This window comes from Cervus canadensis, chromosome 3, assembly GCF_019320065.1.
Source record: "Cervus canadensis isolate Bull #8, Minnesota chromosome 3, ASM1932006v1, whole genome shotgun sequence".
Lineage (NCBI taxonomy): Eukaryota > Metazoa > Chordata > Mammalia > Artiodactyla > Cervidae > Cervus > Cervus canadensis.
Genome location: NC_057388.1, coordinates 93,112,534 through 93,131,141, shown reverse-complemented (window position 1 = coordinate 93,131,141; position 18,608 = coordinate 93,112,534). Strand labels below are relative to the sequence as shown.

The 18,608-nt window shown below is 43.5% G+C and overlaps 1 protein-coding gene across 6 annotated transcripts; it reads right to left on the bottom strand.

The window, feature by feature from the left end:
* AKR1B10 (aldo-keto reductase family 1 member B10) lies at window positions 1-17,083 on the bottom strand. Of its 6 annotated transcripts, none has more exons than XM_043463756.1 (11): window positions 16,917-17,083; window positions 15,173-15,340; window positions 11,087-11,203; window positions 10,014-10,091; window positions 5,304-5,426; window positions 4,922-5,028; window positions 4,469-4,550; window positions 4,194-4,280; window positions 3,601-3,684; window positions 2,329-2,411; window positions 1-348 (listed from the first exon to the last, which is right to left on the bottom strand). In XM_043463756.1, the coding sequence occupies exons 1-11, from the start codon at window positions 17,073-17,075 to the stop codon at window positions 306-308; spliced, it is 1,131 nt and encodes a 376-aa protein (XP_043319691.1). In that variant the 5' UTR covers window positions 17,076-17,083; the 3' UTR covers window positions 1-305. The 6 variants fall into 6 exon arrangements, with proteins under 6 accessions (XP_043319691.1, XP_043319692.1, XP_043319693.1 ...); XM_043463757.1 differs by having other exon boundaries at window positions 1-242; XM_043463758.1 differs by lacking the exon at window positions 4,194-4,280.
* Window positions 17,084-18,608: the final 1,525 nt, after the last annotated feature.

Genomic DNA, 18,608 nt, shown 5'->3' with positions numbered 1-18,608 from the left:
TTGGTTATTATTATTCTTTATTATTTTCAGTCATTGTATCCTCAAGTTTAGTGGAGTCCCCATAATCAGATGGAAGAAGTGAGGAAAAAAAAAATGTAATTGGCTTATCCAACTTGAATCTCCCAGTTGTAATCTGTTCCTTTGGTTGAACAAACCAGTCCAGATACAGCAACTGCCTAACCCCTGGACTTCAGCAGGGCAGGCTTGGTGTGATTTCAGACAACCTTGGCTACAACAGGACACTGGTGGAGAGAATTACACTTCAGTAAGATGAAGAAGGATAATGTGCATTAAGAGATTCAGCTTCAATATTCTGCATAGAGGGGATACTCCTCCAGACTTTTCAGCCTGCAGAGAAAACAGTTGTGAAGAATACGCCAATGTTAAACTCTGGGTTAAATGGCATTCTTCTTCATGGATCCTATGAGCTTTGCTCTCTATCAGCTTCTCCCCTTCCCCCAAGATTTTATAAGAACCCAAGTCTTCCTCCACCTTCCCTCAAACAGATCTGAATGGTGTGCTAGGAAGGAGGGTGGGGGGATGATGACCAGGACACCAGAAAGCTTCATAATGGTAGCTAATAAATAATAACCCTGGAAGGAACAACAATAGAATAACTTGGGCCTGTTATGATCACTGAGTGAAACAAAAAATGTCATATATCTTGCTAATAGGAATCTAATCTGCTTGGAGAATTCCATGGACAAGGGAGCCTGGGAGGCTACAGTCCATGGGGTTGCAAAGAGTTGGACACGACTGAGTGACTAGCACTTTCACTTTTCACACACTTAGAACTTTACTGGATATTGCAAACATGTCCCAAGGCAAACTCCTGATTTCTTCCCCCAAAATGGCGATTCCATCTTGTGTGTGATTCAGGCAACACCAGAACCAAAGACTTGGAGCCTCCTTTGAATCCTAATGGATTAGCAGATCCGATTGGCTCTGCTTTCCCAATGTATTTAGAATCGGGTGGCTCTCTCTACTCACCATCACCCAGGTCCAGCCAATGTTGCCTTTTCCCTGGGTTATAACAGCAGTCTCCCTGTAGTCTCGCAATTCAGAAGTCAGAGTGGGGCTTTTAAAGCACAAGCCCCATCATGCCACTCCTCGGCTCAGAATCCTCTGCTGGCTTCTCAGCACCCTCAGAGCACGAACCAAAAGCCCTCCTCACAGTGTCTACATGTCTGCTTGCTCTGAGCCCCTGACACTGTTGACCTCGACTTTTCTCCCTCTGCCGCTCACTCGCTCTGCTCCAGCCCCACTCGACCTCTTACTCCAGTGCTCCAAACACAGTTCCACCTCAGGGCCTTTGCGCTTGCCATCCTCACTGCCTAGAATGCTCTTCCCCAGGTATCCACATGGCTCATCCCTCACTTCCTTCAGGTTTCTGCTCAACTGTCACCAATCAGCAAAGCTTCCTCTGACTCCTCCTTTTTAAGGGATCACTCCCCCAGCACCCTCCACTCCCTATTCCCTTACTACCCTACTTGATTTTTCTGCTTAGCCTTTATTGCAGTCTGATGTGTGTGTGTGTGTGTGTGTGTGTAGAGAGAGAGGTTATTTCTGTATTCTCTCAATAGAAAATAGAGAAGTTAGAATAGAATAGAGAATGGAATGGAGTAGAGAAGGTAGACAATGCCTTCCTACAATTCACTTTCTTTGTCAGTTGTAGGATTCATTCTCAATCAACATACTTATTTGTGAGTTTATTTCTGTACTCCCTTACTAGCATGTAAGACTGTGAAGGCAGGAACTTTGTCTAGATGATACCCCCAAGCACCTAGAGAGTGCCTGGCACATAGTAGATGCTCAGTAAATACTTAGTGGATGAAAGGATGAATGACTGCCTCTGCCTTCTACCTACTAACAACATGTTCTCTCTTAAGATTCCAGAACTACATCCAGGAGCCCCAACAATATGCAGCAATTAAGGATATGTCTACCCTGGTGCCTCAGATGGTAAAGAATCTGCCTGCAATGCAGGAGACCCAGGTTCAGTCCTTGAGTTGGAAAGATCCCCAGGAGGAGGGCATGGCAACCCACTCCAGTATTCTTGCCTGGAGAATCCCCATGGACAGAGAAACCTGGTGGGCTGCAGCCCATGGGGTCACAAAGGGTCAGATGCAACTGAGTGACTGAGCACACACACCCGCTCTTTCCTCATAATAATTCTAGGTATTCCAGTTTTGATTTTCAACACTACCAGAAAATGGCATATGAAATAAAAGTAGTTCCAGTTATCTTTCAATCCTTCTAGCTAAACTTCTACCAATTTAGACAAACACCTGGCAATCCTCCTAATTAACTCAGCCCAGCACCACTTACCAGTGAAAGGGGTAGTACCGCCAGTCTCTGTTGAGGCTGAGTAGGGTCGCCATCTCCTCATCACTCAATTTAAAGTCAAAGACCTGGAAAAGTGAGAATTCCAGAACATCATCAGCAAGCCAGTTCCTGGTGCAATTTGAGATCTCCAGCCACGCTAGTAGGGAGCAAGCTCACATCCACAGGAGTAACTAGCCAAGGGAGTTTCTCCCATTATGTCCTCCAGACACGAATGGCTCTAAATTGGGTGCTACACAGAGACTGCTGTGTTTCTGAGGTTTTGTGTTCCAAAGCCTTTAAGCCTCCTTGTCTTACAGGCTCTGAACTGCACAGGGTGCAAGCCCCCTGATGGACACGTGGGTTCCTCCAGAAAGGCAGGTCTTCTAGTACGATCTATCTCTCTCCTGCTGCTGGGAGGCAGAAGCATAGGCAGGACTGTCTGCTGCTGTGTGTGGCCCACGACACAACTGCTTAGGGACAGCCCAGACCTTCTCAGGCAGTGGAGAGGTACATCTGTGCTCAGACCTGACAGGATATCACCGGCTGCTCCCCCAGCCCACCCTCGGTCATGGGTCATTCATCTCAGCCCTGAGGTCAGCTCCCTGGCCTGAGAGATGGCAGGGTGGTGGGAAGGTGGTGGAAGCCCACAGAAAACACAAGGACAGCATGAAAAACCTGGTGAAGGAGTCTCTGCCATCCCCTCCTCCACTGAGAAAACCAGTCTGCTCCTTGGAAGGAAAGTTATGACCAACCTAGACAGCATATTACAAAGCAGAGACATTACTTTGCTGACAAAGGTCCATCTAGTCAAAGGTATGGTTTTTCCAGTGGTCACATAAGGAGGTGAGAGTTGGACTATAAACAAAGCTGAGCACTGAAGAACTGATGCTTCTGAACAGTGGTGTTGGAGAAGACTCTTGAGAGTCCCTTGGACTGCAAGGAAATCAAACCAGTCAATCCTAAAGGAAATCAGTCCTGAATATTCACTGGAAGGACTGATGCTGAAGCTGAAACTCCAATACTTTGGCCACCTGATGCGAAGAACTGACTCATTGGAAAAGACCCTGATGCTGGGAAAGATTGAAGGCAGGAGGGGAAGGGGATGACATAGGATGAGATGGTTGGATGGCATCCACTGACTCGATGGATAGGAGTCTGAGCAAGCTCCGGGATCTGGTGAAGGACAGGGAAGCCTGGTGTGCTGCAATCCATGGGGTTGCAAAGAATTGGACACGACTGAGCCACTGAACTGAACTGAACCAGCCAGAACCTTACCTGAAAGTTCTCAGCGATGCGTGCGAGTGTCACAGACTTGGGAATTACAATCACATGCCTCTGGATATGGAACCGGATAAGAACCTGTGCAAAAGGGGACTTCTCATTTACACTCATCTGCAATGACCACTCCCTCTACTTTTTCAGAAAATGAAACATCTCTGCCATTCACTGTGTCTTTATTAAGTTATAATAGCTAATATACACTGAGCACTTTATAGCTATCAGATAACTCCTCAGTCCTCTGCTCAGTTCTCTCCCTTAATCCTCACAACACCCCTATATTCTTCCTTTTTAAAAAATAAAGTGACCTGGGATAGAGTTTGAGATCGTAAGGCTGATATGTAGTGGAGCTGGGTTCTGAACCCAAGTCTTTTGGCTGCAAAGCCATGCTCTTGTTCTTGGTCCTCCAGTCTCAACAGAAGTTGTTGGAGGCCATCCCTGTTTCAGTGATAACCATGCTATTTCCTGGAGGTCCAAACAAACAGACTTTCAAGGAAAGGCCTTAGAGGGCTTCCTCTCTTGTTCCCTTTCCCTTCAAGGAGTTAAACAGGTGCTTCCCCAATGGTCCAGTGGTTAAGAGTCCTCCTTGCCATGCCAGGAATACTGGTTCGGTCCCTGTTCCGGGAAGATCCCACATGCGTCAGAGCAGCTAAACCCAGGCACCACAATACTGAAGCCTGCAACAAGAGAAGCCACTGCAATGAGAAGCCCCCGCTCACCCCAATGAGGGAAAGCCCTCTCGCAGCAATGAAGACCCAGCATAGCCAAAAAATAAGATAAAAGAAATACAGGAGCTAAATGAAGGCAATATTAAGAATTACACAAGTCTAGTTTGAGGCAGGTAAAGAAACTATAGACTTTATACCTGGGCTGCGGATTTTTTGTGCTTTGCAGCAATCTCATTAATCTTGGGATCCTCCAGTAGAGAAGGGTCCTCTGGTTTGGCCCTAGAGGGAGAAGATGGTTGGTGTGTATAATCACCATGGCTACCATATGTAGATGAATATTACTCCGGTGTGGGCCCAAGGCTGATCGTCAGTCTTCCTCATGTGGTAGATAAGGTAAAAGGATTTGAAAGCTTCATGTCTTACCCAGGGGTCCACCCATGGGTTCTGAAGCCTCAGGAGTTTTTGCAAAGGCTGGTCCAGTGCTAGGTGGCTAAACTGGAGTATTCCCAAAAGGTTGCTGGTTTTTGTTTTTTTTTTAAGTTCCCATATTTTCCCCACTGTTTGAGTATGCCAGGCACATTGCCTTACATGCATTTTTCTTTCTGATGGCTTTCTTAAAAGAATGTCGACAGAAAGATCAGATGCCTCACCCAGATCTATTTGGACAGCCTAGCGGGCTGTAAGCTGTGGCACTGATGCCCTTGGACTGGCAGTACTGGATCAATTTCTCCTGCGTGAGGTATGGGTGACATTCAACCTGTTAAAAGCAAGCAGTTCTCATCACTGAGAAAGTCCACCTGCTCTTTGAGCTGCTCATTGGGAGTTCTACACACAGAAAAAGGCCTATCAGCAAAGGCCAAATCCTGCCCCCTTCTAGGCTGGCTAAACCAGACTCCGAGACCTGTCCCCCATGACCCACAAAGTACGTGATGCCTGACCTTCAAGACGAGACTTAGTGCAAAGCATTGAACTTGCCTCCAGACATCTAAGAAATAATAGAACAGAAACCTTACCCTTTACTAAACAGTTTACCTGGTTGATCACTGGTTTGTATTTCAGTCCAGGTTTGTTCAAGAGTCTCTCGATCTGAAAGTGGTTGAAGTTGGAGATCCCAATGTTTTTCACCAGCCCCTCGTCCACCAGCTCCTCCACGGCCTGTCATAGAAAGGGACGACTTTGGCCACTGCTAGAGAGATCTCAAGGACGCTAGTTTGGCTCAGTCTCCTCCGGGACAGGAGCACGTGTGTGGATTAGCCGAACTAATAAAAAGAATTTGACTTCTAACATAAAGCCACAGTGATAAGAGAACAGACTCTGCATGATTTCAATACCTTTAGACCATGAAATTTTTGTACCTAGTTTTATGTCCCTGGATATGTTCCGGTGTCTCCTGGTTTATAGTCTGTGAGAACTTGAATAGAATCTGTATCCTGCTGTTGTGTGAAAATTGTATAAATCTTAATTACATTGAATTGGTTGATAGTGCTTTTCAGGTCTACTATAGCCTTCTACTTTTCTGTCCATTCTGTCAATTTTTGAGAGCTTGTATTGAAATTCCAACTAAAAATCTTAATTTGTCTACTAAAAAGATAATTGTAATATGTAGTGGAACTATATGCAACCTTGTTCTGTATTTTCCAATTCTCCTGTAAATGTGTTATAATACTTCCATAATTTAAAAAATAAGAAAGAAGGGGGAAAAAGAAATTTTCCATCCAGCCCATGAGTAGAGAGGAAAGCAGGAGCAAAGACTTTGAGGTGAAGACAAGCATGAGGTGTTTGGGGGACAGTTGAGCCAGTGGTTCTCAAATGTGCCTGCAATTCAGAATCACCTGACAGCTTTGAAATATACTGATGCCTAGAGTCGTCTCTGGTGGTCTCATGGTTGAAAATCCGCCTCCCAGTGCAGGGAGCACGGGTTGGATCCCTGGTCCAGGAAGATACTACATGCTGCTTGTGGAGCAACTAAGCCCGTATACCACAACCACTGAGCCCGTGCACCCAGAGCCTGTGTCCACCGGAGAAGCCACCACAACGAGAAGCTGGTGCGCTGCAACTAGAGAGTAGCCCGTGCTCTCCACAGCTAGGGAAAGCCCAAGGGCAACTATGAAGACCCAGGGCAGCCAAAAATAAATAGTTAAAAATACATATATATATATATCCTGATGACCAGATTCTACCTCCAGAGTTTCTAACCAAATCCATGTAGCATGTGGCCTCAGCACTGGGATTGTTAAAACTCCCCAGGTGATTTTAATGCATAGAGAGATCCACTAGGGTAGATGATGTAGTGTTTCAATTGGGCAAAAAAAGTTTAGAATTGATGAGATGGCAAAGTCTCCAAAGCACCTGAGTTGGGCCGCGAACCAATGTAACTGTTTCTGTGTACCATAGAGCAGGTACAGGTGGGTGCATGATACATCTTGACATTGTTTCACTCTTTTTCTCACATCTGCTTCAGGGTGTTCAAGAAAGTTTCTGTTGAACTGGTTATGGGTCCACATAAACGTTGATTGCTTCAGTCCTGCCTTTTCATCCTAGATTCTTTGAACTTGATCATCAAAATCTTTCATTTAGTAATCATTCTCAAATCTATTCTAAGGATACAGCAATGTGAAAATCAGAGTACTTTTTACAGAGAACAATGACATAGTTGTCACAATGAATACTATTAAGTATTCGTTAAGAATGAGGGCAACACCATTTAAAAGTGGACATTTAATTTCCAAATACATGGAGTTTTTAAAGTATCTTTGATATTAATTTCTCATTTAAATGCTTTCTTCCATGCACTTGCCCTCTGTGTTCTTTCCATCTTCTAACCTTATTGAGGCTTTCAATGGATAAGTCAAAGATCTCTCTTGGTAAATGTCACACTGCACTTGAAAATAGGTGGGTTATTTTCATCTATCTTGATTTCTAACATAAATCCACAGAGATAAAGAGAACAGACTCTGTGTGATTTCAATACATTTAGACCATAAAATTTTTGCAACTTGTTTTATATCCCTGGATATGTTCCAGTGTCTCCCAGTTTATTGTCTATGAGAACTTGAATTTGTATCCTACCGTTGTGTGAAAATTCTGTAAATCTTAATTATGTTGAGTTGGTTCATGGTACTTTTCAGGTCTACTATTTCCTTCTACTTTTCTGTCTATTCATTCTATTAATTTTTGAGAGTTTGATATTGAAACTCCAACTAAAAATCTCAATTTATCTACTAAAAAAATCATAACATATAGTGGAACTATATGTAACTTTGTCTTGTATTTTCCAAGTCTCAGGTAAATGTGTTATCATAATCTCATAACTTAAAAAAGTAAAAAAGAAAGGGAAAATAAGAATAAGGTCAAAACTCTGGTGGAAACAATACTAGAGGTGTCTCAGTCTCCATATCTCACAAAGAATAATCCCTAAGATATTTCAGAGGTCTTATTTTACCAAGGTAATGTATATGACAGAGCCCTCTTGTCAAATCTAATGCAAAAGCTTAGTCTATTGAAATCTTAGGCTCTGTTGTAGGTCTTACCATAACTTTCATTCTCAGGAATGAAACATTCCCTGAGTTGAGCCCATGCACATAAAACATTCAATTCAGTTCAGTCGCTCAGTCATGTCTGACTCTTTGCAACCCCATGGACTGCAGCACATCATGCTTTCCTGTCCATCACCAACTCCCGAGCTTGCTCAAACTCATGTACATCGAGTTGGTGATGCCATCCAACCATCTCATCCTCTGTCGTCCCCTTCTCCTCCTGCCTTCAATCTTTCCCAGCATCAGGGTCTTTTCTAATGAGTCAGTTCTTTGCAACAGGTGGCCAAAGTATTGGAGCTTCAGCTTCAGCACCAGTCCTTCCAATGAATATTCAGGATTGATTTCCCACCGTTAGATGGTTCATTAAATCTTCATCCTGAAATGTTTCTCTCACAGGAGTTTGTTTGTGGTAGGAAAATAAATATGTTGACGTTTTAAAAAACTAGTTAAGTACCAGAATTCATGTTTCTCTTTATGGTTACTCTTTTGGCACTAGCAGAAAGAAAGTACTATATTTTCTTGAAAATTCAGGCTTCATAAATTTGTTTTAGTGAGTATATCAAACAAGTGTTTAAGATTATGTAGTTGGATAAAGACTTGTGTGGTTATTAGATTAAAAAGAATATGTAAATCTAAGAAAAACAGCATTTTTAAACTTGAAGTTTGAACCCACCTTCATGCATGTGGGCTCAGCCAGCTTTTGGCTTGGACAGCAGTGATGTTCTGTCACATTTACCATGGATTTATATTTAATTATATGCTCAGGATAGCAGAATGTTTGACAGAATGATGCCTTCATAAGATTTTCCCAAGAGAACTTGATTTACATATATATATATATATATATATATATATACACACACACACATAACCCTGGAGGAGGGCATGGCAACCCACTTCAGTATCCTTGCCTGGAGAATCTCATGCAGAGAGTAGCCTGGTGGGCTACGGGCTACAGACCATAGGGTCGAAAAGAGTTGGACACAACTGAAGAGACTGTGTACACACACAGTGTGTGTATATACTGCAAGGAGATCCAACCAGTCCATCCTGGAGGAGATCAGTCCTGGGTGTTCATTGGAAGGACTGATGCTGAAGCTGAAATTCCAATTCTTTGGCCACCTCATGTGAAGAGTTGACTCATTGGAAAAGACCCTGATGCTGGGAGGGATTGGGGGCAGAAGGAAAAGGGGACGACAGAGGATGAGATGGCTGGATGGCATCTCTGACTCAATGGGCATAAGTTTGAGTAAACTCTGGGAGTTGGTGATGGACAGGAAGGCCTGGCGTGCTGCTATTCATGGGGTCGCAGAGAGTTGGACACAACTGAGTGACTGAACTGATATATATATATACACACATATATATGTATATATATATATATATATATATGCTCTTGCTCATGAGATATGATATAGACAATGGCTTATTATTTTAGAATGGCTCTTAATCACATAATCATTGCTGTTTTATTATTGCTAACTTTTAAATGTCTTTCTGTTGTTTTTTTATTAATTTAGTTTTATTTTTGGTCACACTGGGTCTTCATTCCTGCATGAGGGCTTTCTCCAGCTGTGGTGAGCAGGCGCTGCTCTTTTTTTGCAGAGCGCAGGCTCTAGGGCGCATGGGCTTCGGTAGTTGCTGCCCCCTGGCTCTAGAGTACAGCCTCAGTAGTGGTGGGGCACCGACTTAGTTCCTCCCAGGCATGGGGGATCTTCCTAGATCAGGGGCGAAATCTGTGTCCCCTGCATTAGCAGGCAGATTCTTTACCACTGAGTCACCCAGGAAGCTTTATATTATTAGTATCTATTGGAAAATTTTTTTTTTTAAGACGCAGAAGAAACTGAGGTTTGGAGGAGTTAAATAACCTGCACTACGTTACTTTAATCAATCCCTGCAATTCCAGGGCAACACTCTGTTTCAAATCCCTCTCCCTGGTTTAAGAATAAACCGGGTATCCTCTGAAATCAGATACGTTGTACTCCCAGTCTCCTTTGAGGATTCAGTCTTAGTTTTCAAAAATATAAGAAGTGTCAGGTGAACCCCAAAAGTCAAAGATGATTAGGAAGGAGTTCAAAGAATTACAAAATGATGAGGAGATAAAACCTCATTGAGCACCTGGGCTCCTTCACACTGGTGTAGACCCTTGTAGGTGACTGAAGGCAAGTTTTCACTCCCAGTCCACTGAGAACAAGATGGAACCTACCTCCCAGGTGTCCAAGAATGTTGTTTTACTGCTGATGGTATCGCCTTTATCGTCTTTGGGAATGAGGTCCTCCCCAGGCTGTAAATGCGAAACAAGAAGCTTAGCGCAGTGTGCATCTAAACACCTGATTCTGTCAAGTGAGGTTTCAGGATCCTAACTCGTCCTAAACACCCACATCTGCATACAATTTTTTTCTCAAGCTCCACAGTATAAATTTCAAGAAGCTGAGTTGAAATAAAATCTCTAAATCAATCTGCTGGAGTAAAAAACACAAGTTCTTATATTTTAGAAATTATTGGACTTTTTTTTCTTTTGGCCATGCCACACAGCTTCTGAGATCTTAGTTTCCTAATCAGGGATTGAACCCATGCCCTTGGCAGTGAAAGCATGGAGTCCTAACCATTGGACCCTGAGGGAATTCCCAGAAACTGCTGGACTGATTTTAAAGTCTATCATAAGCACATCCAAAAGCCACCATTAGCCTTGTGGACATTGATTTCTCACATGCACTTGGGGACAAAGTTCAATTTCAAGAGGTGAGAGAGCTGGGAGTTCATGTCCCTCAGGCTCTCTGGCAAAGGCAGGAGCAGAGTCCTATATCCTCACTGAGCACTGGCTACCTTTCAGCACGATCATACTTAGGCTCCTCTCCAAAATGGCATTCCCAGTGCATCAGTTAACGGGAGGATTGAGCCCTGAAACAGCATTATGTAAGAGCTGCCCTGGGAGGAGAGCCCTTGGCATGGAATCAGGACCAAAGCAGCGTGGAAGTTGCAGCTTGCCTGGGCTGCTAGAAATCATAATTTTCTCAAATGTAACAGAGAAAGCCAAGGTGTGTGGTCACCACCACATTGGTCCATGGGCTTGGACTCCTTTTCAGGACAGTGTCTTTCTGCTCCACCGTCTCATCCTGAAAACTTTCCTGTGGAGTCTTGAAGTACAAGGCCTCTTGCTTCAGCTCCCCTTGGTCCCCAGCCTCCAGCCCCCAACCCTTCCCTCCCCACTCCTGATGCAGCTGCTATCTTCCAACATGTGTCCAGGAACCAGAGATTGGAACAGGGAGGAACTTCAACCTGTAATGCCTGCAGAAAGTGAATAACGTAGAGGTCCAGATAGTCCAGTCTCAGATCCTTGAGGGTCTTCTGACAGGATTCCCTCACTAGATGCTTCTCCATGAAGGTGGGCCATAACTGCAGAGAGCAGAGCAGGGAGAAGTCAGCAATGGACAGAGAAGGGGCTACCTTTCTCTGCTTTCCCTGCTTTTTGACCCTCAGCTTGAGCTAACCCCAGGGGCAAGCCATTTACAGCACAGGGGGTTAAGATGCATCATCCAGGGATGCAAGGTCACCAGGTTTCTCTGGAAGTCACTGACAACTCTTAAGTGTCAACGGCAAGTTATCTTTTTGACTCACCTGGTGTTCTGTGTATTTGTTACATCAGGTACCATATTTGGGCACAGACTCAGCATCTGTTCACATGTGCCTTTCTCTTCCTCAGCAGTAGGCTTTCTGAAGGTATGAATTGTGACCAGCATTTAAGTTCTTAAGCCTTTGGGAACAGGTGATCCTCTACTGCTCTCCTATGTCTCCAAGTCCATGGGCCACAAATGATAACTCTACAAGAAGTTTATCCAGACGCAACCAATGGGGTCTATTTGTCCCACTAGATACAAGCACATTCCAAGTACCTATAACTAGTTGCTTTTAGCAAATTGGGTATAATGCATATTCAGTGATTCTCAACCCTCTCAACCTACTCCGATACTCTTGCCTGGAAAATCCCATGGATGGAGGAGCCTGGTAGGCTGCAGTCCATGGGGTCACTAAGAGTTGGATATGACTGAGCGGCTTCATTTTCACTTTTCACTTTCATGCATTGAAGAAGGAAATGGCAACCCACTCCAGTGTTCTTGCCTGGAGAATCCCAGGGACAGGGGAGCCTGGTGGGCTGCCGCTTATGGGGTCGCACAGAGTCGGACACGACTGAAGTGACTTAGCCATAGCAGCAGCAACCCTCTCTCACTCCACCCCTCCCTCTTTTTATAACATTCTGTAGCTTGCCTTTTACTAGACTGAACTGAAGTGAAATTCATATATGACAATAAGTATGTCCCACAATTTTCCAAAGTACCTGCCAGCTGAGAACCTCTGGGCTACAACCACTGAGATCACAGTGCTGAAAGGTGGAGCTTCAGGATCCAATTGCAGTCTTAGCTTTTGGCTGCCAAGGGGAAGATGGAGCCCACCAACAGGGAACAGGGATGCTAAGGACATCACCGTGGCTCAATGGAGACTTCTCCTCTAGGGGAAAACCCACTGAAGACAGGTGGGTAGCAGCAGCATCTTTGCACCAACATTGGACGATAATGTGGATTTTTGTGTCCAGGGATGTTATAAAGACAGTGATGAAGATGGCTGGGGGAAGTGACCTGAGTTGTTCTTGGTGTTGTTCAGTCACTCAGTCATGTCCAACTCTTTGTGACCCAATGGACTACAGAATGCCAGACTTCCCTGTCCTTCACTGTCTCCCTGAGTTTGCTCAAACACATGTCCATTGAGTCAGTGATACCATCCAACCATCTCATACTCTTTCACCCTTTTCTCCTGCCCTCAATCTTTCCCAGCATTAGGGTCTTTTCCAATGAGTCAGATCTTTGCATCAGGTGGCCAAAGTATTGGAGCTTCAGCTTCAGCCTCAGTCCTTCTAATGAATATTCAGGGTTGATTTCCTTTAGTATTGAATAATTTGATCTCCTTGCTGCCCAAAGGACACTAAAATGTCTTCTCCAGCACTACAATTTAAAGCATCAGTTCTTCAGTGCTCAGCCTTCTTTATAGTCCAACTCTCACATCTGTACATGACTACTGAAAAAAAACATAGTTTTGATTATATGAACCTTTGTTGGCAAAGTGACATCTCTACTTTTCAATATGCTGTCTAGGTTTGTCATAGCTTTCCTTCCAAAGAGCAAGTGTCTTTTAATTTCACGGCTGCAGTCATCATCCATAGTGATTTTGGAGCCTAAGAAAATAAAGTCTTCCACTGTTTCCATTTTTTTCTCCATCTACTTGTCATGAAGTGATGGGACCAGATGCCATGATCTTTGTTTTTTGAATGTTGAGTTTTAAGCAAGCTTTTTCACTCTCCTTTTTCACCTTCATCAAGAGGCTCTTTAGTTCCTCTTCTCCTTTTGCCATTAGGGCTGTATCATCTACATATCTGAAGTGGTTGATATTTCTCCTGGCAATCTTGATTCCAGCTTGTGATTCATCCAGTCCAGGATTTCACATGATGTACTCTGTATATTAGTTAAATAAGCAGGGTGACAATATACAACCTTATCATACTCCTTTCCCAATTTTGAAACAGTCCTTTGTTCTATGTCTGGTTTTAACTGTTACTTCTTGATCTGCATACAGTTTTCTCAGGAGGCAGGTAAGGTGGTCTGGTATTCCCATCTCTTTAAGAATTTTCCACAGTTTGTTGTGGTTCACACAGTCAAAGGCTTTAGTGTAGTCAATGAAGCAGAAGTATATGTGTTTTTGTTTTTGTTTTTTGGAATTCTGTTGCTTTTTCTATGACCCAAGAGTTATTGGCAATTTGATCTCTCGTTCCTCTGCCTTTTCTAAATGTAGCTTGCACATCTAGAAGTTCTTGGTTCACATACTGTTGAAGACCAGCTTGAAGGATTATGAGCATTATCTTGCTAGCATGTGAAATGAGCACAATTATATGGTAGCTTGAGCAATCTTTGGCATTGCCTTTCTTTGGGATTGGAATCAAAAGTGACCTTTGCCAGTTCTGTGGCCACTGCTTAATTTTCCAAATTTGCTGGCATGTTGAGTGCAGCACTTTAACAGTATTATCTTCTAGGATTTGAAATAGCTGAGTTGCAATTCCATCACCTCCACTAGCTTGCTTGTAGTAATGTTTCCTAAGGCCCACTTGATTTTGCATTCCAGGATGTCTGGCTCTAGGTGAGTGATCACACCATCGTGGTTATCTGGGTCATTAAGATCATTTTTGTATAGTTCTTCTGTGTATTCTTTCCATTTCTTCTTAATCTCTTCTGCTTCTGTTAGTTCCTTGCCATTTCTATCCTTTATTGTGCCCATCTTTGCATGAAATGTTCCCTTGGTATTTCCTCTTTTTTGGAGGTCTCCAGTAGCCCTTCCAACAAATGTTTATCTAGTCAAAGCTATGGTTTTTCCAGTAGTCATGTATGGATGTGAGAGTTGGACCATAAAGAAAGCTGAGCACTGAAGAATTGATGCTTTTGAACTGTGGTGTTGGAGAAGATTCTTGAGAGTTTCTTGGACTGCAAGAAGATCCAACCAGTCCATCCTAAAGGAAATCAGTCCTGAATATTCACTGGAAGGACTGATGCTGAAGCTGAAACTCCAATACTTTGGCCACCTGATTCAAAGAACTGACTCATTGGAAAAGACCCTAATGCTGGGAAAGACAGAAGGCAGGAGGAGAAAGGGATGACAGAGGATGAGATGGTTGGATGGCATCACTGACTCAACAGACAGGAGTCTGAGCAAGCTCCAGGAGTTGGTGAAGGACAAGGAAGCCTGGCGCACTGCAGTCCATGGGGTCACAAAGAGTCGGACACAGCTGAGCTAAACCAAACTGAGGAGCCCTACCATAGAGCATGTAGACTCCAGGACTGGGTTGCCCTAGGCCAAACGACTAATAGGAAAGGAGCACAGTCCACCCACTAGCAGGCAACTGGATTAAAGATTAACTGAGCGTATCCCTGCCCACCAGAAGAAGACCCAGTTTTCCCCACAGCCAGTCCCTCCCATAAGGAAGCTTGCACAAGCCTCTTAACCTCATCCATCAAAGGGCAGACTATAATTCCAAAGCCTCCAGAACGAAAACCACAATCACAGGAAGCTAACCCAAATCATCACATGGATCACAGCTTTGTGTAACAAAGCCATGCCGTGCAGGGCCACCCAAAATGGATGGGTCATAGTGGAGAGTTCTGACAAAATGTGATCCACTGGAGCAGGGAATGGCAAACCACTTCAGTATTCTTGCCTCCAGAACCCCCTGAACAGTATGAAAAGACAGAATTCTGGATGCTGACTAGATCCAACACTGCTGCCTGCTTTGAAGTGTAGTCTTCCCACCAGGTGAGCGCTTGGTACCTTGCTCACTATGAAGAGTTCCTCCCGCTTCACAGCCTTCTCTTGGATCTTCTCTTGGATGGCTTCCCCCACCTCATGCTCATTCTCATAGACATAAGCACAGTCCAAGTGGCGATATCCTATGTCAATGGCCCCCTTCACAGCCTCTCTGACTTCTCCTAGGCCAGACTGGAAGGAAAAAGAAAAAACCATCTCCCCAGACCACCTTCAACAAGCTGTCTTACTCAGCCCAGCTTCTCCAAACCAAGATCTCCCTGAGATCCCCTTTCCTAGGGGACACCTGGGAAAAAAGCATGCTTTGGAAAACTTTTCAAAAGAGAAGGAAGGAAAGCAAATTCATTTTATGATTATAGCATCACATCCCATCCTAGCTCAGGCGTATTCCCTTCTGATTCAGGTTCATCCTCCAGCCCAGAAGTGTCTCCAGGTATGTAGAAGTGAAGTGAAGTGAACTGAAGTCACTCAGTCGTGTCCGACTCTTTGCGACCCCATGGACTGTAGCCTACAAGGCTCCTCCATCCAGGGGATCTTCCAGGCAAGAGTATTGGAGTGGGTTGCCGTTTCCTTCTCCAGGGGTCTTCCTGACCCAGGGATCGAACCCAGTCTCCTGCATTGCAGGCAGACACTTTACTCTCTGAGCCACCAGGGAAATCAAAGTATGTAGAAGAGACAGCAAACTCTCTCTAATGACCAGGCTACACACTGGATTTTGAAATATACCAAATTTTCAGAGAGAATTTTCAGAGAGAAAGTAGTTATTACCTCATAAATTCAGGCTCATCTCATGCTAGGTGTGTGGCCTGAGCAGATTGCTTAATTTCTCTAAACCTTGTCTGCAAAATGGGAATAATGACAACAGCATCTGCCTCATGAAGCCATTGTGGCTTCCCAGGTGATGCTAATGGTAAAGAATCCGCCTACCAATGCAGGGGATGTAAGAGATGGGAGTTCAATTCCTGGATCAGGAAGATCCCCTAGAGAAGGGCGTGGCAAGCAACTCCAGTGTTCTTGCCTGGAGAACCCCATGGACAGAGGAGCCTGGTGGGCTACAGTCCATAGGGTCACAAAGAGTTGAACATGACTGAAGTGATTTAGCATGTACATGCATGAATGAGGTCACCGTGGTAAGTGCCACAGTGAATGTCTAATTTGAAGTACAGCACCAGGCGTATACCTAAGAGTGGATAAAAGACATTATATAATTATTGTTTCAGAAAAGGAGAAATAGAAAACCTTGTAAAAATGGAATGTCTCCCCTCACTCGAAGGCAGAAAGTTTTTCTTTCTTTGAAGAAAGGAGAGAAGGAAAGAGAGAGACGGAGCTGGGAAGGAAGGGAGGAAGAAAAAAGAGAGAAGGAAGGAAGGAAGGGCATTAGAAATACCACATTCTGTCTAATCCAGCCAAGCCAAACAATGAAAGAAAAAGAAGCATTTACTACTGATCTTCTGGTGGGCTACAGTCCATGGGGTCACAAAGAGACAGACACGACTGAGCAACTAACACTTTCACTTAAACTGCTTAAAACTTGATACCTGCTAGGAAAGCTCTCACCACTGCTGGAAAAAGTCAGTCTTGGAGCACTACAGCTGAATCAGCCCTGAGAAAGAATAACCCTGAGAAAGGCTGATTCCAGCGCCCAATATTTACCTCCCCAAAACCCTTGCCTCTGGGCTTTCCCTCAAGACAGGAGAAAATGCCCAAAGCCTCTCAAGGGAAGAAGGTGTCCAAATATTTGCATACTTACTTTCCAGGTGCCCAGTCCCAAGATGGGCACTTTAGCCTTGGTACTGAGCTCCACAAAGTTGGCCATAGTGCGTGCAGAAACAGCCCTGAGGGAGCAAGTTAGATGTCTTCTGCCCCACGGAAATGTACTGACTGCAGAGGAAGCCGCCTGCCCTGGCATGAACGGGAAAGTCCTGTCAGCCTTTTGTAAGGTTCAGGTTAATGAAAACCAGACACTGTTACCTCGAGAGAGTTCTCCCTGATTAAAAAAAAGCATGAATTTTTAATGAGTGAAATTTTATCAACAAATTAAAATACATGCACATGGAAAATAAAAATGTGTATCTATTTTAATTGTTCCTATCTTATTACTCAGCTGTTGTAAATTTCTTTTCCCCTCAGAGCATGGAAACTATCGAAGTATAAGAATAGATTTGTCTGTTAACCGCCTGGATAGGTTCTTTGTATGCTAATATTCATCATATATTAGTGATGCTTGCCACTTTCTTGAAAAACAAACTTTGTGATTGAAAAAAAATGCTATGTACTCAAGTCCTAACAAACCCTGAACTTTTAGGCTTCTTTTCCCTTAAGACAATGTTCATGTGAGATTCTTCTTTTTTTTCTTTTAATTTCAATATTTTTATTCACATGAAAAAATTGGAAATACAGAAAACTGATCAAGAAATTAATTTGGGTTAGTGAAATTGTTAAAGTAATTTCTTATCAAGAAAAAATGATATATACTCATTATAGTAAAACTGAAAAATGTAGACTATAAATAAGGAAATATTAATCACCTATATTCTCACCACTCATGATACCATTACAAGAGTACTGTTTCGTCCAGACTTTCATATATGTGTAAATGTGTGTGCATGTTTGTGTATACACATTCAAAATATATATTTAATACATTGCATATGTTACTAAACTCAGGTTTGACTGCTAGTCACCTAAGTAGTATTGATTTGGTGGAAAAGAAAGACAGCTTTATTGCAGAAGCCCATAGTCCTGGGGAAGGTGGACTCATGTCCCAAAAAACCAACTCCTGACTCCCCAGGTTTTGCTCTGAGATAACAGAGGGAAAAGAGGAAGAGACCACATGCTTAGGAGAGGGTTATGGGGTATGTGATCTCAGCTCATGGACAGTCTTCTGATTGGTTGGTGGTGAGGTAATTAGAAGTCAATATCATCAGACTTCTGGTTCCAACTAATCTGAGGTCTCTGTGCTTTTCTCCAGAAAGGGGAGTATGTGGTCAAAGGAAATCTGCTGTCTGCTTTTGTTTATCATGTGAAATGTGGTTCAAAACTGAATTTTTTAAATAGTGGTTTTTTAATTAATTAATTTTTGACTATGCTGGGTCTTCATTGCTGTGGGTAGGCTTTATCTAGTTGCAGTGAGCAGGGACTCCTCTTATTGGGGAGCATGAGCTCTAGGCACTCAGGCTTCAGTAGTTGTGGTGCAAGGGCTTAGCTGTTCTGCTGCATGAGGGATCTTCCAGGACCAAGGTTCGAATTTGTGTCCCCTGCACTGGCAGGCAGGTTCTTAACCAGTGGACCACCAGGAAAGTCCCAAAACTGAGGGGTATTTTTGCAACACCATTTACAGAATAACACACTCCACCATTTGTGATGTTTCAGTAATTATTTACAACTTTCATTTTTTAAATATAAAAAGAAAAATCAGTAGAGAACACAGAATAGATTAAGA

What these genes read in the sequence shown, in the direction of transcription:
- AKR1B10 (XM_043463756.1), bottom strand. Translation starts at nt 17,075, where the DNA reads ATGCCAGGGCAGGCGGCTTCCTCTGCAGTCAGTACATTTCCGTGGGGC. An exon ending in ACTTTCTGCAGGCATTACAG is followed by an intron (nt 10,092 to 11,086) that starts GTTGAAGTTCCT and finishes TCGCATTTACAG; the next exon opens with CCTGGGGAGGACCTCATTCC. An exon ending in GGCTGTCCAAATAGATCTGG is followed by an intron (nt 4,551 to 4,921) that starts GTGAGGCATCTG and finishes TTCTCCCTCTAG; the next exon opens with GGCCAAACCAGAGGACCCTT.